General features: G+C 62.9%; 2 protein-coding genes across 2 annotated transcripts; both read right to left on the bottom strand.

Moving 5' to 3' along the window:
- Positions 1 to 570: 570 nt before the first annotated feature.
- LOC128782609 (far upstream element-binding protein 2-like) lies at positions 571 to 2,063 on the bottom strand (the record flags this gene model as incomplete). Its single annotated transcript, XM_053933015.1, has 3 exons — positions 1,866 to 2,063; positions 726 to 834; positions 571 to 609 (listed from the first exon to the last, which is right to left on the bottom strand). Coding segments are annotated over exons 1-3 (331 nt in total), but the record flags the coding sequence as incomplete, so codon positions are not given.
- Positions 2,064 to 2,849: 786 nt separating this feature from the next.
- On the bottom strand, positions 2,850 to 17,355 carry LOC128782616 (low-density lipoprotein receptor-like). Its single transcript, XM_053933032.1, has 15 exons — positions 16,839 to 17,355; positions 15,078 to 15,473; positions 14,817 to 14,942; positions 14,369 to 14,491; positions 13,420 to 13,542; positions 11,430 to 11,595; positions 9,989 to 10,207; positions 8,996 to 9,114; positions 7,976 to 8,115; positions 7,749 to 7,899; positions 6,833 to 6,970; positions 6,244 to 6,306; positions 5,194 to 5,268; positions 3,780 to 3,922; positions 2,850 to 3,406 (listed from the first exon to the last, which is right to left on the bottom strand). The coding sequence occupies exons 1-15, from the start codon at positions 16,966 to 16,968 to the stop codon at positions 3,374 to 3,376; spliced, it is 2,145 nt and encodes a 714-aa protein (XP_053789007.1). The 5' UTR covers positions 16,969 to 17,355; the 3' UTR covers positions 2,850 to 3,373.
- Between the last annotated feature and the right edge of the window lie 473 nt (positions 17,356 to 17,828).

Here is a 17,828-nt window from a genome sequence, read left to right as displayed (position 1 = left end):
CCCCAACCCCCTTAGGACCCCCCAAATCCCCTCGGGACCCCCCAAACCCCTTCAGGACCCCCCAAACCCCTTCAGGGCCCCCCCAAAATCCCTTCAGGACCCCCCCAACCCCCCTTAGGACCCCCCAAACCCCTTTAGGACCCCCCAAATCCCCTTTAAGACCCCCCAAACCCCTTTAGGGCCCCCCAAACCCCTTTAGGACCCCCCCCAAACCCCTTCAGGGCCCCCCCAAACCCCTTCAGGAACCCCCAAACCCCTCGGGACCCCCCAAACCCCTTTGGGACCCCCAAACCCCTTCAGGACCCCCCAAATCCCCTTTAGGGCCCCCCAAAACCTCTTTAGGACCCCCCAAATCCCCTTTAGGACCCCCCAAACTGCTTCAGGACCCCCCAAAACCCCTTTAGGGCCCCCCAAACCCCTTCAGGACCCCCCAAAACCCCTTTAGGACCCCCCAAACCCCTTCAGGGCCCCCCCAAGCCCCTTTAGGGACCCCCCCAAACCCCTTTAAGGCCCCCCAACCCCCCTTAGGACCCCCCAAATCCCCTCGGGACCCCCCCAAACCCCGCTCACCTTCCCCCTGTGCCGCCAGCTTCTTGCTCTCGGGCTGATCTGGGGGTGCAGGTTTGAGAGTTGGGGACCCCTCCATGGCCCCCCCCCACCCCAAATATTGGGGTCCCGCCGGGTTTTGGGGTCCCGCCGGGTTTTGGGGTCCCGTCCCCCCTCACCTCCGTCCTCCAGCTGCCGTTTCTGCCCCCCGAAACCCCCAAAATCGGGGGGGGGGGCGTTGTTGTTGGGCACCGGCGGCGCCGCGTCCCCCCCGATTTTGGCCGCGATCTGGGGGGGGGAATTTGGGGGGGGCTGAGAACCCCAAAAAGCCTCAAAAGTCACCCAAAATCCCCTCCCGGAAAGGAGCCGACTCGAGCACCCCAAAATGGCCCCAAACCGACCCAAAGCACCCCAAAAATGGGGCAAAATGGCCCCAAAGTGCCCCAAAAGCACCCCAAAATCTGCTGGAATGGCCCCAAAGTGCCCCAAAACCCCCCCAAAGTGCCCCAAAAGCACCCCAAAATCTGCTGGAATGGCCCCAAAGTGCCCCAAAACCCCCCCAAAATCTGCTGGAATGGCCCCCAATCGCCCCGCAGCACCCCAAAACGAGGCGAAAGTGCTGCCAAACCCCAAAAAGTGACCCCACAGTCACCCTGGAGTCACCCCAAAATCACACCCGGCCCCTCAAAAACCCCTCTGGGGATCCCCAAAACTCCCTCGGGACCCCCCAGGACCCCCCAGAGCTGTTCCACATCCCCGAATTTTGGGAGATCCCCCCCAAAAATGCCACCCTGAGCCCCACCAGGACCCCCCCAAAACCCCTCAGGACCCCTCCAAATCTTCTCCCCCCACCCCAAATTTTGGGCCCCCCCCCCCCCTCCCGGCGACAGCGGGACCCCCAAATCGGGGGCGCCCGGGGGGACTCGAGCCCCTCCCGCCGCCGCCCGGCCGTTCAGCGAGCCGTTAATTACGGTAATTACCGTAATTGCGGCGCGCGCCGCGGGGCTCGGGGGGGAATTACGGTAATGCGCCGCGAGTAGCGGCATTACGGTACCGGGCCCTCACGGCGCCGCGGGGAAACAAGCGGGGGCAAAACCGGGAACCGGGCGGGGAAAACGGGGACCGGGGAGGGGGGGGGGGGGGGCGTGAGGGGGGGGTCCCGGGGGTGGGGGAGGGGCGGGCTCCCCTCCCACGGCCCCCGGTTGGGGGGGGCGGGGCCTTACCGGGAAGGTGGGGGCGGGGCCGCGGCGCCCCGGGGAGGGTCGGGGGGGGTCCCCGCCGCCTCCCGCCGCCTCCCGCCGCCCCGCCGCGCCCCTCACCTGCCGCGCTCGCTGCACCGCGTCGGCGAACGCGTCCTTGCGCCCCGTCCCGCCGCCGCCGCCGCCGCCGCCGCCGCTGCCGCCGCCGCCTCCCGGGCCTCCCCCGGGCCCGGCTGAGGGGGGCGCGGCGGGGGCGGCCCCGGGCTGGGGGGGCGGGGGCGGCGCGGGGCCGAACTCGGACATGGCGGAGGCGGCGACGGGCACGGGCCGCGCTCGCCTCGGGCCGCGCGGGGCACGCTGGGAGCGCGGCGGGGAGGCCCGCCCGCACCGGCGGCGGGCGGCCAATCGGCGCGCGGGAGGTCGCTGAGTGGCAGGAGGCTCCGCCAATCGGCGGCCGCGGGCAGCGCGCAGCGGCCAATGGGAGGAAGGAAGGAGCCGGCGCGCTGCGATTGAGGGGCGCCGGAATGAGTGACAGCGCGGCGGGCCAATGGGAGGGCGGGGATTGCCGCCGTGCGTGGGCGGGACTGCGGGGTGCGCGGCCAATCGCGCTGCGCGCCGCGGCTGGGCGGCCTCGCGAGGCGCCGCGATTGGTGGAGGAAGCGGAAATCACGGAGAGAGCGGGGCGAGGGTTGATTGACGTTCTGCCCGGCCAATAGCCTTCAGCGTTCTCGTCTCCCTCCCATGCCGCACGGCGATTGGAGGGCGCGTTTGACTGACGGCGAGCGCAGCCAATGAATCGCGCGGAGCGGGAGGGGCGGGGCTTCGTTAGATTGACAGATTCCCGCTCGGCGGCGGGAAAGTCGCTGGCCAATCAGAGCCGAGCGCGCAGGAGGCGTTTGATTGGCAGCGCGCGCGGCCAATAGCGTGCGTCCGTCCGAGCGCGGCGCCCAATGAGCGCCGCGCGCCGCTTTTGGAGGGAAACAGCGACCAATCAGCGAGCGCGCCGCAGGGGCGGGGCGAGGCTGAGGCGCTGTGGGCCGGCCAATGGCGTGCGCGGAGCTGCCCCCGGGCCCCGCCCCCGCTCCCAGTTCGGTCACTCGAGGGTTAATAAATAAACCTTTAATGACGTCACGCGGGAGGCGTGGCCTCATTGGCCCCGCCCCCTTCACAGCGGCCCCGGTCTGGGCCCAATTCACAGGATTTTGGTAAAAAAATTCCCAAAAATGGCCCCGGGGGCACCCGGACAGGTGAGGGCAGGTGAGAACAGGTACGGACAGGTGTGGACAGGTGAGAGCAGCCTCATCCAGGTGTGCACGGCCCTGTCCAGGTGTGCCCAGGTGTGCCCAGGTGCGCCTGCAGCCATAGCTGGGTGTGTACAGGCTTGTCCAGGTGTGCCCAGGTGTGCCCAGGTGTGCCTGCAGTCATGTCCAGGTGTGCACAGCCTCGTCCAGGTGCGTCTGCTGCCGTAGCTGGCTGTGCAGGTGTGCACAGGTGCGTCCAGCTGTGCCCAGGTGTGTCCCTGTGCACAGAGCCACTCCCAGCTGTGCCCAGGTGGATCCAGGTGTTCCCACAGCTGTGCCCAGGTGTGCCCAGGTGGATCCGGGGGGGGTCTCGGCTCCCCCTCCCCCTCAGGGCTCGTCGTCCTCGGCCGTCAGCGGCCACTGGGGGGGCAAAGGTGGGCTCAGCTCACCTGGGGGTCCCCCCTCACCTGTCCCTCCCCAGTGCCCCGCCCCTGCAGGTGCTCACCTGTGTGTCCCCAGGCCCCCCTCACCTGTGAGTCCCCAGGCCCCGCCCCCCTCACCTGTGAGTCCCCAGGCCCCGCCCCCCCTCACCTGTGTGTCCCCGGGCCCCGCCCCCCTCACCTGTGTGTCCCCGGGCCCCGCCCCCCCTCACCTGTGAGTCCCCAGGCCCCGCTCACCTGTGTGTCCCCAGGCCTCACCCCAGCTCACCTGTGTGTCCCCAGCCCCCCTCACCTGTGTGTCCGCGGGCCCCGCCCCCCCTCACCTGTGTGTCCGCGGGCCCCGCCCCCCTCACCTGTGTGTCCGCGGGCCCCGCCCCGCGCAGGTGCTGCGGCCCTTTGCGGAAGGCGGCGTTGCTGAAGCTGATGCTGTTGGTGCTGCGCCGGCGCCAGCCCCGCCACAGGCCCCGCCCGGCCACGCCCAGGCCCAGCGCCAGCGCTGCGGGCACGGCGCTCAGCGGGGCCGGGCGGGGCGGGGCAAAGGGGACACCCCAAAAACCGGGACACCCCGAAAATGGGACAGCCCGAAAACCGGACACCCCAAAAACCGGGACGGGCCAAAGGGAACACCCCCAAAACCGGGACACCCCGAAAATGGGACAGCCCGAAAACCGGGACGGGCCAAAGGGGACACCCCAAAAACCGGGACACCCCGAAAATGGGACACCCCAAAAACCGGGACACCCCGAAAACCGGGACACCCCGAAAATGGGACAGCCCGAAAATGGGACAGCCCGAAAACCGGACACCCCAAAAACCGGGACGGGCCAAAGGGAACACCCCCAAAACCGGGACACCCCGAAAATGGGACAGCCCGAAAACCGGGACGGGCCAAAGGGGACACCCCAAAAACCGGGACGGGCCAAAAGGGGACACCCCCAAAACCGGGACGGGCCAAAGGGGACACCCCCAAAACCGGGACACCCCGAAAATGGGACAGCCCGAAAACCGGGACACCCCCAAAACCGGACACCCCCAAAACCGGGACAGCCCGAAAATGGGACAGGCGAAAACGGGACAGCCCAAAAACCGGGACAGCCAAAAATGGGACAGGGCCCCAAAACCCGGGATTTCCCCCCCAAAACCCGGGATTTCCCCCAAAACCCGGGATGTCCCCCCAAAACCCGGGATTTCCCCCCCAAAACCCGGGATGTCCCCCCAAAACCCAGGATTTCCCCCAAAACCCAGGATTTCCCCCAAAACCCGGGATTTCCCCCCCAAAACCCGGGATGTCCCCCCAAAACCCGGGATGTCCCCCCAAAACCCGGGATGTCCCCCCAAAACCCGGGATTTCCCCCAAAACCCGGGATGTCCCCCCAAAACCCGGGATTTCCCCCAAAACCCGGGATGTCCCCCCAAAACCCGGGATGTCCCCCCAAAACCCGGGATTTCCCCCAAAACCCGGGATGTCCCCAATGGGATCGACTCCTGGAGCCCCCTGGTGGCCACGGGCAGGAACTGCAGGGATGGGACCCGCCCCCCACTTTGGGACCCCTCCCCCCAATTTGGGAACCCCCCCAAAAATGTGTGACCCCTCCCCTTTTGTGACCCCTCCCCTTTGTGACCCCTCCCCCTTTAGGACCCCTCCCCCCTTTGTGACCCCTCCCCTTTTGTGACCCCTCCCCCTTTGGGACCCCTCCCCCCCCCCCACTCCAAGCCCCATTTTTGGGGGTCCCCCCCCCAGTGTTGCCCCTCCCCCCCAGGACGTACCGAGGGGCAGCAGGACCCCCAGTGACGTCATCAACGGCCCCGCCCCCCTGGGCCCGCCCGGCTGGCCGGGGTCACCTGAGGGGACAGGTGAGGTCAGGGGGCGTGGCCAGGTGTGGCCGATAGGTGTGACCGGGTGTGGTCAGTGGTGTGCCCAGGTGTGTCAGTGGATGTGGCTGGGTGTGGTCAGTGGGTGTGGCCAGGTGTGTCGCTGGGTGTGACCGGGTGTGGTCAGTGGGTGTGGCCAGATGTGTTCACTGGGTGTGGCCAGGTGTGTTGGTGGGTGTGGTCGGGTGTGTCGGTGGGTGTGTCCAGGTGTGTTCATTGGTTGTGACTGGGTGTGTCAGTGGGTGTGCCCAGGTGTGTCAGTGGGTGTGTCCAGGTGTGTCAGTGGGTGTGTCCAGGTGTGTCAGTGGGTGTGCCCAGGTGTGTCAGTGGGTGTGTCCAGGTGTGTCAGTGGGTGTGTCCAGGTGTGTCGGTGGGTGTGCCCAGGTGTGTTCATTGGTTGTGACTGGGTGTGTCAGTGGGTGTGGCCAGGTGTGGTCAGTGGGTGTGCCCAGGTGTGTTGGTGGGTGTGTCTGGGTGTGGTCAGTGGGTGTGTCCAGGTGTGTCAGTGGGTGTGGCCAGGTGTGTCAGTGGGCGTGCCCAGGTGTGTCGGTGGGTGTGCCCAGGTGTGTCAGTGGGTGTGTCCAGGTGTGTCAGTGGGTGTGTCCAGGTGTGTCAATGGGTGTGTCCAGGTGTGTCGGTGGGTGTGCCCAGGTGTGTTCATTGGTTGTGACTGGGTGTGTCAGTGGGTGTGGCTGGGTGTGGTCAGTGGGTGTGCCCAGGTGTGTTGGTGGGTGTGACTGGGTGTGGTCAGTGGGTGTGCCCAGGTGTGTTCAGTGGGTGTGGCCAGGCGTGTCAGTGGGTGTGGCCAGGTGTGTCAGTGGGTGTGTCCAGGTGTGTTCATTGGTTGTGACTGGGTGTGTCAGTGGGTGTGTCCAGGTGTGTCGGTGGGCGTGGCCAGGTGTGTCAGTGGGTGTGTCCAGGTGTGTCGGTGGGCGTGGCCCTCACCTGCCGAGGCGTTTCCCTCGGCGCTGAAGTTCCGGCTCAGCGGCTCCGGGGTCCCGGGGGGCTCTGGGGGGACACGGGAGGGGGAGGGGTCACCTGGGCCCAGGTGAGGTCACCTGGGGAGGGGGAGGGGTCACCTGGGCCCAGGCGTGTCCCAGGGGGTCTCACCTGTCCCACAGGTGTCTTCGGGGTGTGTTTGGGGTATTTTGGGGTATTTTTGGGGTGTTTTTTGGGTTTTAGGGTCTCACCTGTCACACAGGTGTGTTTGGGGTGGTTTTTGGGGTATTTTGGGTGGTTTTTGGCTGGTTTTTGGGGTATTTTTGGGGTGTTTTTTGGGGTTTTCGTGTCTCACCTGTCACACAGGTGTGTTTGGGGTGGTTTTTGGGGTATTTTGGCTGGTTTTTGGGGTATTTTGGGGTGGTTTTTTGGGGTTTTCGTGTCTCACCTGTCACGCAGGTGTGTTTGGGGTGTGTTTGGGGTGGTTTTTGGGGTATTTTGGGTGGTTTTTGGCTGGTTTTTGGGGTATTTTGGGTGGTTTTTGGCTGGTTTTTGGGGTATTTTTGGGGTGGTTTTTGGGGTTTTCGTGTCTCACCTGTCACGCAGGTGCGTCCGTCTCCCGCCAGGTGCTCCCCGTCCGGGCAGGCGCAGGTGAAGGGGGCGGAGCCGGGGCCGCGGGCGGGGGAGGGGAGGCAGAGGAAGGAGCAGAGCGAGCCCCGGCAGCGGTCGGGGCCTGGGGGAGGGGCGGGGGGCGGGGCGTGAGGGGGAGGGGCGGAGAGAGCCCCGCCCCCTGCGGGGGTTGGGGGGGAGGGGCACGGGGGGGGCAGAGGTGGGGGGGGTTGGGGTGTTTTGGGATATTTTTAGGATTTTATTGGGGTATTTTGGAATATTTTTTGGGGTGGTTTTGGGGTGATTTCAGGGGTTTTTGGGGTTACCTGGGGGCTGCCTGTCGGGGTGCATTTTGGGGTGTTTTTGGGGTGTTTTTGGGGTGCATTTTGGGGTATTTTTGGGTTATTTTTGGGGTATTTTTGGGGTGATTCTGGGGGTTTTGGGGGTTACCTGGGGGCTGCCTGTCGGGGTGCATTTTGGGGTGTTTTTGGGATATTTTTGGGGTTGTTTTTGGGGTTATTTTGGGGTGTTTTTGGGGTATTTTGGGGGTGGTTTTGGGGTGTTTTTGGGGTGTTTTTGGGATATTTTTGGGGTTGTTTTTGGGGTTATTTTTGGGGTGCATTTTGGGGTATTTTTGGGGTGTTTTTGGGGTGATTCCGGGGGTTTTGGGGGTTACCTGGGGGCTGCCTGTCGGGGTGCATTTTGGGGTGTTTTTGGGATATTTTTGGGGTTGTTTTTGGGGTTATTTTTGGGGTGTTTTTGGGGTATTTTGGGGGTGGTTTTGGGGTGTTTTTGGGGTGTTTTTGGGATATTTTTGGGGTTGTTTTTGGGGTTATTTTTGGGGTGTTTTTGGGGTATTTTTGGGGTGGTTTTGGGGTGATTCCGGGGGTTTTGGGGGTTACCTGGGGGCTGCCTGTCGGGGTGCAGCACCACCACGGCCTCGGGGCTGAAGAGCTCCTGGGCCAGCAGCCGGGGGGGGGAGGGCGAGGAGCCCCCCCGGAGCCGCGCGGCCACCAGGGACCCCCGGGGGGGGTCGGTCCAGACCAGCCAGTCCTGGGGGAGGGGCAGGGGTCACGGCGGGGGTCCCGGGGGGGGGGGGGGGGGTCCCGGGGGGGTGCCGGGGTCTCACCTGGAAGACGGCGAGCCCCAGGGGCTGCCCCAGGTGCCGCGGGTCCCTCAGGTGCGTCCGGCGGCCGCGCCCGTCCAGCCCCACGCTGGACACGGCCTGGAGGCGCCCGTCGGCCCAGAACAGGCGCTGGGAGGACTGGTCTGGGGGGAGGGGGGGTCAGGGGGGTCAGGGGGGTCAGGGGGGGTCACTGGGGGGTCACTGGGGGTCATTGGGGGGTCATTGAGGGGTCATTGGGGTCAGGGGGGGTCACTGGGGGTCACTGGGGTCATTGGGGTCAGGGGGGTCATTGGGGGGTCATTGGGGGGTCATTGGGGTCATTGGGGGTCATTGGGGTCATTGGGGTCAGGGGGGGTCACTGGGGTCACCCAGTAGAGGCGCTGGGAGGTGGGGGGGGCTGTTGGGGGGGCCTGGGGACATTTTCGGGACATTTTCAGCCACTTTTGGGGTCACCTCAGGGACATTTCTGGGGACTTTTTTGGGACGTTTTTGGGGTCCCTTTGGGGCGTTTTCGGGGTCGTTTTTGGGACATTTTTGGGGACGTTTTCGGGGTCCCTTTGGGGCGTTTTCGGGGTCGTTTTTGGGACATTTTTGGGGACGTTTTCGGGGTCCCTTTGGGGCGTTTTCGGGGTCGTTTTTGGGGTCCCTTTGGGGCGTTTTTGGGGTTGTTTTTGGGACATTTTTGGGGACGTTTTTGGGGTCCCTGTGGGGCGTTTTCGGGGTCGTTTTTGGGACATTTTTGGGATGTTTTTGGGGTCCCTTTGGGGCGTTTTCGGGGTCGTTTTTGGGACATTTTTGGGGCGGTTTTGGGGTCCCTTTGGGGCGCTTTCGGAGTCCCTTTGGGGCGTTTTTGGGGTTGTTTTTGGGACATTTTTGGGGACGTTTTCGGGGTCCCTTTGGGACATTTTTGGGGACGTTTTTGGGGTCCCTTTGGGGCGCTTTCGGGGTCGTTTTTGGGACATTTTTGGGATGTTTTTGGGGTCCCTTTGGGGCGCTTTCGGGGTCCTTTTCGGGGAGCCTCACCCAGCGCCAGCCCCTGCGGCCGCTCCACGTCCTCGGTCACCAGAGCCTCGGGGGGGGCCCCGTCCTGACCCCCCCGCGTGATTTGGGGCCGGGACCCCCAGTCCGACCAGTACAGGAACCTGGGGGGGGCACTGGGCTCACCTGGGGTCCCCCCGGGGACCCCCCCAGGCCCCGTTTTGGGGCTGCCTTGCTTCTTTTGGGGCTATTTTTGGTTATTTTCAGGCTGCTTTGGGCACTTTGAGAATATTTCCGTTATTTCGGGGCTGGTTTGGGATATTTTGGGTTAATTTTGGTGTCACCCCCCCCCCCCCCCATATCCCTGTTCTGGGGGTCCCCCACCCCCCCCCCCCCCCCCGGGCCGTGTCTGGGTGATTTGGGGCTGGTTTTGGGGCTGGTTTTGGTTATTTCGGGGTACTTTAGGGCTGGTTTTGGATATTTTGGAGCTGTTTTTTGGTTATTTTTGGGTGTTTCGGGTGCCCCCGTTCCGGGGGTCCACCACCACCGCCCAGGGCCGTGTCCGGGGGTCCCGGGGCCGTGTCTGGGTGATTTGGGGCTGTTTTAGGGCTGGTTTTGGGTATTTTAGGGCTGGTTTGGGGCTGGTTTTGGATATTTTGGGGCTGTTTTTTGATACTTTTGAGCTGGTTTTGGTTATTTTTGGGTGTTTCAGGTGCCCCCAGCCCGTACCCGTTCCGGGGGTCCACCAACCCCCCCCCAGGGCCGTGTCCGGGGTTTTGGGGCAGTTTTGGGTATTTTAGGGCTGGTTTGGGGCAGTTTTTGAGTATTTTGGTGCTGTTTTTGGGATATTTTGGGTGTTTCGGGTGCCCCCGTTCCGGGGGTCCACCACCACCCCCCAGGGCCGTGTCCGGGGGTCCCGAGGCCGTGTCCGGGGTTTTGGGGCTGGTTTTGGATATTCTAGGGCTGGTTTGGGGCTGGTTTTGGATATTTTGGAGCTGTTTTTGGGATATTTTGGGTGTTTCGGGTGCCCCCCCGTACCCGTTCCGGGGGTCCACCACCACCGCCCAGGGCCGTGTCCGGGGGTCCCGGTGCAGCGTGCGCTGCCGCCAGCCCGAGCGGTCAGCGACGGCCACGCGGCCGGAGCCGGGCTCGGTCCAGTAGAGCAGCCCGTGCGTCCAGTCCAGGGCCAGCCCGGCCGGAGCCCCCGGGCCACTGAGCACGGCCAGGGGCACGGCCGGGCCCGCGGCCAGCGGCGCTCTGGGGACAGGGGCGGGGTCAGCCTGGGGGCACTGGGAGGGACTGGGAGGGACTGGGGGGGGTTAAAGGGGCACTGGGAGGGACTGGGAGGGACTGGGGGGGACTGGGAGGGGTTAAAGGGGCACTGGGAGGGACTGGGGGGGACTGGGAGGGGTTAAAGGGGCACTGGGAGGGACTGGGAGGGACTGGGAGGGGATTTGGGGGGGACTGGGAGGGACTGGGGGGGTTAAAGGGGCACTGGGAGGGACTGGGAGGGGATTTGGGGGGGACTGGGAGGGACTGGGGGGGTTAAAGGGGCACTGGGAGGGACTGGGAGGGACTGGGAGGGACTGGGGGGGTTAAAGGGGCACTGGGAGGGACTGGGAGGGGATTTGGGGGGGACTGGGAGGGACTGGGGGGGACTGGGGGGGTTAAAGGGGCACTGGGAGGAACTGGGAGGGACTGGGAGGGGATTTGGGGGCACTGGGAGGGACTGGGAGGGGTTAAAGGGGCACTGGGGGGGATTTGGGGGGGACTGTGAGGGACTGGGGGGGGTTAAGGGGCACTGGGAGGGACTGGGAGGGGATTTGGGGGCACTGGGAGGGACTGGGGGGGACTGGGGGGAGATTTGGGGGGGACTGGGAGGGACTGGGAAGGGATTTGGGGGGGACTGGGAAGGGATTTGGGGGCACTGGGAGGGACTGGGAGGGGTTAAAGGGGGACACTGGGAGGGACTGAGGGGGGTTAAAGGGGGACTGGGAGGGGATTTGGGGGGGACTGGGAGGGGATTTGGGGGCACTGGGAGGGGTTAAAGGGGCACTGGGAGGGACTGGGAAGGGACTGGGAAGGGTTAAAGGGGTACTGGGGGGGATTTTGGGGTCCCTGGGGAGGATTTGGGGTCGCAGGAAGGCATTTGGGGGATTTGGGGTGGATTTTGGAGTCCCCAGGTGGATTTTGGGGGATTTGGGGTGGATGTTGGGGTGGATTTTGGGGTCCCAGAGGGGGATTTGGGGTGGTCCCACGTGGATTTTGGGGGTCCCGGGGTGGATTTTGGGGTCCCCAGGTGGATTTTGGGGATCCCGGGGTGGATTTTGGGGTGGATTTTGGGGTCCCAGAGGGGGATTTGGGGTGGATTTTGGGGTCTCAGAGTGGATTTTGGGGATCCCGGGATGGATTTTGGAGGATTCGGGGTGGATGTTGGGGTCCCAGAGGGGGATTCGGGGTGGGTTTCGGGGTCCCTCACGTGTAGATGCGCCCCTCGCTGGGGTCCCCCCAGAACAGGGCCCCCCCCTCGATGGCCACGTCCAGCGCGGCCGCGTGCTTGAGCGCCCCCCGCAGGACGCGCGGCTCGGCGCCGCCCAGCGCCAGCAGCTGGTGCCGCGTGCCCACCACGAGGGTCCCGGGGGGGCCTGGGGGCACAGCAGAGACAGCCCAGAGGTCACCCCAAACATAGCCGGCCTCACCCCAAAATCACCCCAAAATCACCCCGAAATCACCCCGAAATCACCCCTAAACATCGCCCCAAACATCACCCAAAAATACCCCAAAACACCCCAAAATCACCCCAAAACATCACCCCAAACATCACCCAAAAATACCCCAAAACACCCCAAAATCACCCCTAAACATCGCCCCAAACATCACCCAAAAATACCCCAAAACATCCCAAAATCACCCCAAAACATCGCCCCAAAACACCCCAAAATCACCCCAAAATCACCCCAAAATCACCCCAAAACATCGCCCCAAACATCACCCAAAAATACCCCAAAACATCCCAAAATCACCCCAAAACATCACCCCAAAACACCCCAAAATAACCCCAAAATCACCCCAAAATCACCCCAAACATCGCCCCAAACATCACCCAAAAATACCCCAAAACACCCCAAAATCACCCCAAAACACCAACCCGAACATCACCCCAAACATACCCCAAAACATCCCAAAATCACCCCAAAACATCGCCCCAAACATCACCCAAAAATACCCCAAAACATCCCAAAATCACCCCAAAACATCGCCCCAAACATCACCCAAAAATACCCCAAAACATCCCAAAATCACCCCAAAACATCGCCCCAAAACACCCCAAAATCACCCCAAAATCACCCCAAAACATCCCAAAATCACCCCAAAACATCGCCCCAAACATCACCCAAAAATACCCCAAAACATCCCAAAATCACCCCAAAACATCGCCCCAAAACACCCCAAAATAACCCCAAAATCACCCCAAAATCACCCCTAAACATCGCCCCAAACATCACCCAAAAATACCCCAAAACACCCCAAACATCACCCCAAAATCAGAAAAAAACACCCCAAAATCAGACAACCCCAAATCACCCCAAAATCAGAAAGAAATCAGATAAAATAACCCAAAATCAGACAAAATAATCCCAAAATGAGATAAAACAACCCCAAATCCCCCGAAAATCAGCAAAAATACCCCTAAATTACCCCAAAATCAGACAAAACCAGACAAAATCGCCTCGAAATCACCCAAAATTACCACAAAATCAGGCAAAATCAAAATCACCTGAATATCTGACAAAATAACCCCAAAATCCCACAAAAACCCCTGAAAATCACCAAAAGCCCTCCCGAAATCCAACAAAATCCCCCAAAATCCAACGAAATCACCCCAAAGTCACCCAAAATCCCATATTTTGGGGTATTTTGGGGTATTTGGGGTCAATTTAGGACATTTCAGGGCATTTTGGGGTATTTCTGGCTGGTTTTATGCAGATATCTTGGGATATTTTGGGGTAACTTTGTTCTATTTTGGGCTATTTTTGTGCTATATGGAGTATTTCTGGCTGGTTTTGAGGGGATTTCAGGGGATTTTGGTGCAGTTTGGGGGATTTTCCTGCAGTTTTGGGGGATTTTCCTGCAGTTTGGGGGATTTTCCTGCAGTTTTGGGGGATTTTCCTGCAGTTTGGGGGATTTTCCTGCAGTTTTGGGGGATTTTCCTGCAGTTTGGGGGATTTTCCTGCAGTTTGGGGGATTTTCCTGCAGTTTTGGGGGATTTTCCTGCAGTTTTGGGGGATTTTCCTGCAGTTTTGGGGGATTTTCCTGCAGTTTGGGGGATTTTCCTGCAGTTTGGGGCGCTGTGCTCTGTTTTGGGGTATTTTTGTGCTATTTTGGGGTGTTTCTGGCTGGTTTTGAGGGGATTTTGGGGGATTTTCCTGCAGTTTGGGGCGCTGGCCCGGGGCCCCCCGCTCACCCACCGTGGCACGTGCGGTTGTCGGGCTCCAGCCCCAGCCCGGGCGGGCACAGGCACTCGTGGCCCAGCCGCAGGTCCCGGCAGCCGTGGGAGCAGCCCCCGGCCCCCGCCAGGCACTCGTTCACCCCTGGGGGACGGGGGCGTCAGGAAACCCCAAAGCCCAAATCCCAAAATCCCCCAAAGCCCAAATCCCGAAAGCCCAAATCCCAAATCCCCAAAATCCCCAAAATCCCCAATCCTAAATCCCCAAAATCCCCGAAATCCCCAAAAGCCCAAATCCCCAAAATCCCAACCCCAAAACCCCAAACCCCAACCCCAAATCCCAAAATCCCCAATCCCAAAGTACCCAAAATTCCCAAAAGCCCAACCCCAAATCCCCAAAATCCCAAATCCCCAGAATCCCAACCCCAAATCCCAAAAACCCCAAATCCCCAGAATCCCAACCCCAAATCCCAAAAACCCCAAAATCCCAAAAAGCCCAAACTCCCCAAATCCCCACAATCCCAACCCCAAAACCCCAACCCCCAACCCCAAAATCCCCAAATCCCCAAAATCCCAACTCCTAAATCCCACATCCCCAAAACCCAAAATCCCCAAACCCCAAAATCCCCAATCCCAAATGCCAGAATCCCCAAATCCCCACCCCAAATCCCCAAAATCCCCACCCCAAAAGGGACTGAGACCCCAAAATCCGGGGAGGAGAAGACTGGGGGAAAAGGGGAAGTTTTGGGTTTTTTTTTTAGGGTTTTTTTTGATGATCTGAGGGGGTTTTGGGGGAACTTGGGGAGGTTTGGGGGAGAATTTGGGTTTTTTTGGGGGGGGGGGTCGGGCAGGTTTTGGGGCGGTTTTGGGTTTTTTGGGGGGGATTTAGGAGGGTTTTGGGGAGGATTTGGAGGTGGGATTTGGGGGGGGTTCGGGCGGTTTTTGGGGTTTTTTTTGGGGCCCCTCCTCACCGCACTCCTTGAGCGGCTCGTCGGACCAGTCGCGACAGTGGCGCCGCCCATCGCAGACCTGCGCTATCGCGATACACTCCCCCGAGCGGCAGCGGAACCGGTGCGGGGGGGGGCACGACGGGGCTGGGGGGGAGGGGAGAGGGGTCACGGACCGAGAGACCCCCAAAAACACCCCCAAAAACACCCCCAAAACTCCCCTAAAAACCCCCCAAAACCACCCCAAAACCATCCCAAAACCATCCCCCCAAGACCTCCCCAAAAACTCCCCCAAAACTCCCCTAAAACCCCCCAAACACCCCAAAACATCCCCCGAAACCCCAAAACCACCCCGAAACACCCCAAAACCTCCCCAAAACCACCCCCAAACTCCCCCAAACCCCCCAACCACGCCCCCGGACCCCCCCAAATCCCCCAGGCTGCCCCAAACCCCCCCGCCCCTCCCCCTCACCATCGGGACACGCCTCCTCGTCGTCCCCGTCGCGACAGTCGGGGGTCCCGTCGCAGGCGCGCGCCGCGGGGATGCAGCGCCTGTCGCGACAGAGGAGCTGCCCGGGGGGGCACGGCGGGGGCGGGGCTGCGGGGGAGGGGGCGGGGTCACTGGGGAGGGGGCGGGGTCACGGGGGGAGCGACCGCTCCCAGTTCATCCCAGTCCATCCCAGTGCCCCCCAAACCCCTCCCAGTGCCCCCCAGCGCCTCCTATCGCGCTCACCGCACCCCTCCTCATCGGAACTATCGCGACAGTCGGGGGTCCCGTCGCAGCGCCACCTCCGGGTGAGGCACTCGCCGGACCCGCAGGAGAACTGCAGGGGGGGGCAGGCGCGGGGGGGCCGGGGGGGCCCGCACAGCCCCTCCCCCTCATCCTCCCCGTCGCGACAGTCGCGATCGCCGTCGCAGCTCCAGAGGCGCGGGATGCAGCTCCCGTCGCGACAGCGGAACGAGGAGGGGGGGCAGGGGGGGGGAGGGGAGGGCGGCGCCGAGGGGGGAGGGGCGCAGCCCAGCTCGTCCCGCCCGTCGGGACAATCGCGATCGCCGTCGCAGGCGAAATGTCGCGACAGGCACGAGCCGTCGCCGCACAGGAGATGGTCCTGGGGGCACGGGGAGGGTCCTGGGGGGGGGAAAAACCGGGGTCAGGGAGCCCCAAAAAACGGAGCGGAAATCAAAATGTCCCCGGGAGATCCCAAAATTCACCCGGGAAACCCCAAAATTCACCCCAAAAATCAAAAAACATCCCCGGGAAAATCCCAAAAATCACCCGGGAATCCCCAAAATGAACCCCAAAAATTAAAAAAAATCCCCGGGAAATCCCAAACATTTACCTGGAAAAACCCCAAAAATCAAAATATCCCCGAGAAAACCCAAAAATTCCCCCCGAAATTCCAAATATCCCCCGGGAAACGTCAAAAATCACCCGAGAAACCTCAAATTTCCACCCAAAAATCAGAATATCCCCTGGGAAACCCCCAAATTCACCGCAAAATTCCAAAATTCACCCCAAAATTCAAAATATCCCCGGGGACCCCTAAACTCCGCTTGTTTTGGGGGTCCGGGTCCCATTTTGGGGATTTTATCCCCATTTTCAGGGGTTTTATCTCCATTTTTGTGGGTTTCATCTCCATTTTTGGGTGTTTCATCCCCATTTTGGGTGGGTTTTTTCCCCATTTTGGGGGTTCCGCTCCAACTTCGAAACTTCCGAGCGAATTTTGGAGTTTGACCCCAACTTTTGGGGCCGTTCCCGCCCCTTTTGGGGCCGTTCCGCTCCCATTTTTGGCCACCTTTAATCCCAAGTTTCGGGTCCCCATCCCCTTTCTGGGGCTCCCGCTCCCATTTTTGGGGTTTTTCCCCCTCGTTTTTGGGGTTTTTCCCCTCGTTTTTGGGTTTTTTTCCCCTCGTTTTTGGGTTTTTTTTTCCCGGCTTTTCCCCTCCCCTCCCGGCCCCACCCGGGCGCGCCCTCCCCGCGCGCCGCGCTCTGATTGGCTGCAGCAGGCCCCGCCCCCGCGGGTGGCCAGTCCGGCCTCGGCCAATGGGAGCCGCGTCCGCCGCGGGGCGGGGCGGGCCGCGCGCGCTGATTGGCTCTCCCCGGAAAGGGTGGGGCTGAGTGGGCGGGGCCTCCCAACCGGTGGGGCGGGGCGGCGACACGTGGGGGGGTCCTGGGGGGGATTTTGGGGGTCCCGGGGGGATGTTGGGGGGTCCCGGGGGTCCCGGGTGGGATTTTGGGGGTGCCGGGAGTCCTGGGGGGGATTCTGGGGGTCCTGGGGGGGATTTGGGGGATTTTAGGGGGTCCCGGGGGGATTTTGGGGGTCCTGGGTGGGGTCACGGGGGACCCCCAAAACCGTCCCCTCCCCCCCCCCCCCGGTTCCCTTCCCCCCCTTCCCGGGATTCCCGGTGCCCTCCCCGCCCCCACGTGGGTCTGGGGGTCCCCACCCCCTCGCGGACCCCCCAAAATCCCCCCTGGGCCCCTCCCCCCCCTCACCTGTGCTCGGTGTCGCCGCCGCCGCTCCCAGGAGGAGCAGGAGGATCCCGCCGGTCCCGGAGCCGCTCCCGCCGGTCCCGGAGCCGCGCGCGGCCGGTCCCGCTCTTCTCCCGGCGCTGCCGGGTCCCATCCCGGCCTTTCCCGGTTCCTTCCCGCTGGTCCCGGGCTCTGTCCCGGTTTTCCAAGCGCGGTTCGTGTCCCGGAGCTCACCGGGAGCGGAGCCGGCGCTCGGAGGGATCCGGGAGCTCCGGGCGGGTCCCGGTGCCGATCCTGATCCCGATCGCTGCCGGTGCTGATCTCGGTGCCGATCCCGGTCGCTGCCGATCCCGGTCCCGGTGCTGATCCCGGTGCTGATCCTGGTCCCGGTCGCTGCCGGTGCCGCTCCCGGTGTCGATCCCGGTCCCGGTCGGTGCCGGTGCCGGTCCCGGTGCCGATCCCGCTCCCGGTGCTGGTCCCGCTCCCGGTGCCGATCCCGGTCGCTGCCGGTGCCGCTCCCTCCGGCGTTCCCGTGGCCGCGGGTCCCGTCGGGCCCCATTTAACGGGCGGGGGGAGGAGCTCGGGGCGTTCAAAAAGGGGGAGGGAGGGGCGGGAAAACCGGGAATGAGGGGCGGGAAAACCGGGAATGAGGGGCGGGAAAACCGGGAATGAGGGGCGGGAAAAGCGGACGGACGGACGGACGGACGGACAGGCGGGACCGGGGGACACGCGGACACCGGAGCGGGGACCGGAACCCCGGGAGGGAAGAGCGGGAAGGAGAGAAATCCGGGAAAAGGGAGGAAAAGCGGGAGGGAGAAAGGGGCTCCATTTTCCCATTTTCCATTCGCAGGGAGCCCCAAAACTCCAGAGTGACCCCAAAATCTCCTCTGGAGCCCCAAATCCCCCCCGAGGTCACCCCAAATCCCCAGAGCGACCCCAAAATCTCTGGAGCCCCAAGGTCACCCCAAAATCCCCAGAGTCACCCCAAAAACCCCTCTGGAACCCCAAATCCCC

This window comes from Vidua chalybeata (assembly GCF_026979565.1).
Source record: "Vidua chalybeata isolate OUT-0048 chromosome 33 unlocalized genomic scaffold, bVidCha1 merged haplotype SUPER_33_unloc_1, whole genome shotgun sequence".
NCBI classification, from domain to species: domain Eukaryota; kingdom Metazoa; phylum Chordata; class Aves; order Passeriformes; family Viduidae; genus Vidua; species Vidua chalybeata.
The sequence above is the reverse complement of the archived record's forward strand: the minus strand, read 5'-3'. Positions and strand labels throughout refer to the sequence as shown.